General features: G+C 32.4%; 1 protein-coding gene across 1 annotated transcript in view; it reads left to right on the forward strand.

Moving 5' to 3' along the window:
• Positions 1-1041, forward strand: part of LOC145680514 (uncharacterized) — a 144924-nt gene extending 143883 nt beyond the window's left edge. The window contains exon 23 of the mRNA XM_081751116.1: positions 744-1041. Within this exon, the coding sequence (XP_081607242.1) occupies positions 744-1034 (291 nt within the window). The 3' untranslated portion in view covers positions 1035-1041. The remainder of the gene's footprint in view (positions 1-743) is intronic.
• Positions 1042-6400: the final 5359 nt, after the last annotated feature.

Genomic DNA, 6400 nt, shown 5'->3' on the forward strand with positions numbered 1-6400 from the left:
AATTTTCAGTTTTGATATTGTACTTTCTTTAATCTGTATCACATGCATAAGTAGTTTGAATGTTAATGTGCAATAACCTGACAGTGTCATCTAGATAAACATAACTTTCTTGGATTAGAAACACCGTTAATTTGATGGTGTAGCGGATTGACAAATTAACTCTCCCCGCCGTCTGTATGCATAGTACAAAATTACACGCTTTTTTTTTTTATCAGTTTAAAGTAAATGATAAATGGTTCACGATTGCATGATATTTATTCTCATTAATGTATACGACGTGTATGACTTCTTCCATGTAACAGGGAAATCGTAGAGAAAAGTTATTTCAGACCACTACACACTCCCTTTGCCTTGTAAGATTTACCGCAGTTTAATTTTGTACGTTTACCTTAGTTTTGAAGGTTGGCAAGAAGGAAGAACTTGTATTGCTACTTCTGATAAGCTATAACTTCCATATTTTCAAAAAAGCTTTTTAGTCTTCTCTTAAACTTTTTCCTTATGAGTAGGTCTATAATAATAATAATAATAATAATAATAATAATAATAATAATAATAATAATAATAATAATAATAATAATAATAATAATAATAATAAGTAGTTTGAAACAAAGGTACATTGGGTCACGGAAGCCGTGGGAGAGTAACTGTCAAAACAGATCTGATTTATTAATTTTTGTTTAGCATAGGCTTAACATTGAACCAATAGTATAGTGGTTTTAAACATTGATTTTCTTGTAATCCAGGTATTGGATGAAGATCAACTCTCCTCGCTGTCTCCCACAACAGCTGCGTCAATCTCCGAAGCACAAAAGGCTAGTCTCTCTGAAAGTCAACGAACCGCACTCAACAGAATTATTGAACTGAAACCTGATGTAGTAATGCCAGTACAAGCAGATGCACCGAAAGATGAAGTGGATAAAGAATGCAAAGACTGTGATAAAGATAAGAAAAAAGTACCTGCTGCTGATAGTAGACTATTGTTACCTTCATTAGTTCTGATATTGATTAGTATTACATCAGTTCTAATTTTGTGATAAAAATTCCAAATGATAATTGTTTAAACTTAAAAATTTATTTTTTATAGTACAAATGTTTTTAATGTTTTTGTATAAAATGAAAATAAAAGAAATGCTATTTGATATTAAAAAAAAAGATATTAAATTTCATTCTTCACTTCATATTTAGTATAAAGTTCTACACTATTATTAGCGAATACTATAAAGGTTATTGGACCAATCGACACGTAATAGTTTCAATCAAAACGAATCTGGTTCTCTGCATTAGCACTCGTTTATTACGTTCATGGACGTCACCATACTTGAACCAGAGCTGCCAGCCTTGTTTTCTTTCTTACAATACAAAGATCTAATCGCAATACACAGTATAGATAACTACTAGTGCAAAATTATAATTACTTCTCTAACAAATACCATTATCATTACTACTACTACTACTTGCTCCAACCTAGTAAGTAGTAGTAGTGAAGAGAAAAAAAAATTCGAATTCTAATAGTGCTCAAAAATTGCGTATTTGTATGATGATGAAAAAATAACGAAACAATTCACACTTCAAATCTTCAGTTCGCGCAAACTGCCTAAAATTCGAAAAAAAATTACAAACTTCTAAATTTACCTTTATGCGAAAGAATCAATTTTTGCGTATCGAGGGCTCAAGTTGCGTATTTGCGTGCTAATAAATGGATAAATAAAAATAATCACACTTTGGATCTTTAGTTCGCGCAAACGGTCTAAATTTTAAAAACAACGACCAAAAAAATACCAAAATTTATCTTTACGCAAGAAATACACAATACTTTTATTTTATTTTTATTTCTATAGCGTCCAAGTACTTTAGTTGTGTGTGGTCATGTTAATCATTCATTAATGTGAGTGATTTTATACATTTATTTTCATGATTTTGCAGCTCTTCGCCCAATTTTTTTCCCCTCGAAATGGCCCAAAACTCACCACTAAGAGGTGGCTACAATTAGTTCCACACCCTATCCAACCATCCTATCAATTAGGATGTTCTAAATTATGTTGATTTAGTCTTGTCTTAAATTGATTTTTTAAATATCAAATTTTGGCATTGTAAGTATTGAGAGCAAAGTTACTCCTAATGAGGCACGTAGCCAGGATTTCGTGAAGGGGGGGGATCCGTGACATGAAATACTGTGTTCATCACACCAGGGGCTCGATCACTCGAAACTATTTTAGTGGAACATATGTTGGTTCGTTTAGCCAGGATTTCGTAACGGGGGGGGGGGGACGTTACATGAAATTCTGAAGGCCCAGGAGCTTGATCAATCTAAACTACTTTACTATCAACATATATTGGTTTGTTAGGACAATAAAATTAAGATATCTTGGAAGTATTTTAATAACAAACCATGAAGAAATCTCGAGTAAAACAAAATAAAATAAAAAGAAAAAACTCATTTAAAAAGATTTTACAATATTTACGTTCTTCCTCTGTATTCAAATATAACTATTTTCCTTTCATTATGACCTCAACTATTATAAAAAGTACATATTCACTATTATAAAAAGTATTTCAATAAACTAAAAAGTATTTCAATAATGACGTAAAATATTTTACAATATTTGCGGTCCTTTCTCTGTCAAATCAAATGCTAATAGAACTTCCTTTCCACACAAATTTTTGTTTTTAATATTCCGTCAACTACTGTCGGTTCGAAATGACAGGTTAAAGGAGTAGTAGAAAATTGTTTTTGAAATAACATGTTCGATACTGCAAGGATGCGATGACGAAAAATTGATTAAAAAAGTCCACATTGTTACTCAACGGCACTATGCATTCGGAAGCTTGAAATCTCCCAGACTAGTAGCAGAAATTCTGAGAATTCTGTTTCTTCTCTAGAAATTTCGACTCTTCCAGAATATCTTCCTCACCTCGCCACCATGTATTGCAAGTAATACAAATCTCCTCATAAGAAAGAGTAACCAAAAGCTTCCTGTAGTTTTTAATTTTTAACGCTGATCCTTCTTTCTCATTTCATTGTTTCATCCTTTTTTTTAACTTCTGGTTTAGAAGGGGAGGGGGGTTCGGACCCTTCCCCTGGCTACGTGCCTGCTCCTATGTCGCTGTTTTTTCTTGTCAGCACACCTTTCTTGCAGACTGAGACAATTTCGACACAACTTTCGACTTCCTGAGTATGGCATGGAAAATTGAAGTGTCAGTCGCATGATCAGATTTGTCATGCGTAAGTGATAAAATAAGCTTTCGAGCACTGGAGGGGGCGACAGCTTATATTTTCTCTAATGTATCAGCTCTCTGTCTGTGGCATCAAAATTTATTGAAGTGCCATAAAAGTTCTAACAATTTCCCCTTTGGATCTTGATTTATTGCCTCTAGCACTCTCCTGTAACCAAACTTTCGTACATGTTCTCACTGTTATAGCCAACAATATGTTCTCTGGATGACAGAACGAGTTTCTCTGTTATAGGATTGATGATTCTTTTAATGTTAGGCATATGTTTAATTGTTTGAACTTACTTCAAAATGTTTAGGTCCATATTTCACTGATATCTATCTCTCTCCATCCAGACAGGAACATATGACTATAATGTAGTTTACAAGCACTTGAAGTTCGTTTGTAGGATTTATTTGAGAAACGTACAACAGAACTTTTATGGCATCTTCAATAAATTTTGATGCCACGTACTACAGTGAGCTGATAGATTGGAGAAATTGTAAACTATCGCCTCTTCCAGTGCTCGAAAACTTTTTTTTATATATATATAACTTATGCATGACAAATCTGCTAATGAGCTTGACTTAAATTTTCCATGACACACTCAGGAAGTTGAAAGATGTCAAACTTGTTAGTATTTGCAGGAAAAGTGTGCGAACAAGAAAACAGGTGGCTATGTGACGGTGACGGTAACGGTGGAGGGTATTAGTGGTTAAAATATGAAACAAAATTTTAATAACCTCCCGTTATCCGGAACCTCGGTAGCAGGAGCGCACGCTCCGAAAACAAAGTGCATCAAGAAATAATGAACTGAAATAAGAATATCAATATTAATACAACAACACTCTTGGGTAGTAATCGACAACTTACCATATAAGCCTTCAATATAAATCTCCACACTGTGATTCACGAAGTTGTCAGACGTAGCGTGGACGTAGAGAGATGATACAATCTAGACTCAAAATTTTCAGAATGCACTTGCGTAAACTCGCTATTAAAAACCATATGTATTTATTTACTATATTTGTTTCTATAATACCACATTCTATCACAAAACAGTATTCATATACACAACAGATAATGCTCACCACAAACGAACAATATTTTGACGTAAACAGTCGCTTCAATAATGATTTGATAATGTCACCGATATTAATTATTGATAGTGTTCAACATAAAACTGAGATTGACAAGTACTCAAACAAGATATATAGAACAACGAAACATACAAAATACTATATACAACAATAATAATAATACATGCAATAAGGTTTCACTACTATATTTCATTTATTCTGAAAAAGACTTTTAGAAAGTCCAGACGACAGTAGCAAATTATGTTATTTGAAATGTCTAGAAAGGATTGTTTTAGAGAAGTTTGATCTCTTATTTATATTTGTATTTATTTATTTATTGCTTTTAATTATTTCCTTTTTACGGATGCACTGAACTACTATATTATACTTGCCACTCAATATACTGTATATTGCGGTACGTCTGCAAATGCAGTTTAAGCAAAGCACAAAACAATAGTGTGAGAAGCACGCACGAGTGTGCAGCACAACAATATTTAACAATGAATATGGTTCTCTCTTACGAGTCTGCTGATTCATGTTCGAATCTTCACGAACTATACTTTTTTTTCTTTCATGGAAGGGATAACTCCTTTCTCTGGTCTCCCTACTCTGCATGACGATTCAGCCATTTCACAGTTCTAGGATCACAACAAAATCTCGAGCATGTGAAATAAATTCTTACAATTAGCAACCCAATAATCATGCCTTTTTGAGCGGCAGTCAGATCTGAGAGCCTAAGGTATCTAAGAATCAGTGGCGAGGCTTGAGGGGAGACAGCGTCTACCCTTTAGAATTTTATATGTATTAATCCATTAAGTCTAAATTACTAACTTAAAATTTTGAAATTTAAAGATTCTGAACTTAAAATTTGCTATAATTTGTTCTGAGCTTTTTTTTTTTTTTTTTTTTTTTTTTTTTTTTTTTTTTTTTTTTTTAATGCTTCCATATGAAAGACAGAAATCACTCTCTCACGAAACCTTGAATATTATTCCTCTGCTTCATCCATTTAACTTGCATCAACCCAGTGTGCGAATTAGATAATCTATATTGGGGGGGATAAAATTAGGCCAAAGGACATAGTCTGAAGGTTCAAATTTCAAAATGAGACAATAAATGCCTTACCTCCCATATATATATATATATATATATATATATATATATATATATATATATATATATATATATATATATATATATATATATATATATATATATATATATATATATATATATATATATATATATATATATATATGTGTGTGTGTGTGTGTGTGACATCTGTAATAAATAAGAGATTTATTAATTTAATAAATCTACCGACAATAACTATGCACATATATATTGTCTGACATACACACACCCCACTAAACCTTTCTGAACGTGTTTTAATGTTGTACTCACTCTTGTCCCTGTAGCTCTCTAAGGTTTATTTAGTTAATAATTCGGCTTGAGCGTATGATCACAAGCATATGTTAATTTTTCCATTCATATTGAAAGCTTCCACTTTGCATTAATACATACAGGTTGCGAAAAGAAACCTACTTCAGTCTTGTGAAAACCACTAAAATTATCAGTTAAACCGGACATTTTTTTTTTTTTTTTAAAAGAAAATCTAGATATTAACCTATGAAATAAGAAATGGATTGTTGCTGGTCCCGATTTCTCACATCAAGGTCAAATCGAAGGCCAAATATTTAAAATCTCTCAATTCAAATTTCGAGCTTGTGCTTCTACTTCGCACTAAAGCTGTGCTCATCACGACTTTTTTTCTCCAAATATCGATTCCGTGATGGGCACGGAAACTCAACACTTAAAAATTACTTTAATGTTAGGTTGAAGATGAGTTGATTCACTATGGGTTATTCAAATAAAGTAAAACATTACACTGAAGTTTTTCAGACAACATTAATTGCGTGGACAGCAAACTGTACAGCGAAAAGATGGAAAAATGAAAGGTTAACTTAAAAAAAAAAAAAAAAAAAAAAAACGCTCCAGTTGAAATGCTTATACAGACACGGACAATGACACGGAGAACCAGTCGTATTAACAAATGCTGAAACAAATCTTGAATTATTCGCTTATTCACCTAAAAATCACTTTCATTAACATG

This window comes from Thermobia domestica, chromosome 3 (genome assembly GCF_964235325.1).
Source record: "Thermobia domestica chromosome 3, izTheDome1.hap1.1, whole genome shotgun sequence".
NCBI lineage: Eukaryota > Metazoa > Arthropoda > Insecta > Zygentoma > Lepismatidae > Thermobia > Thermobia domestica.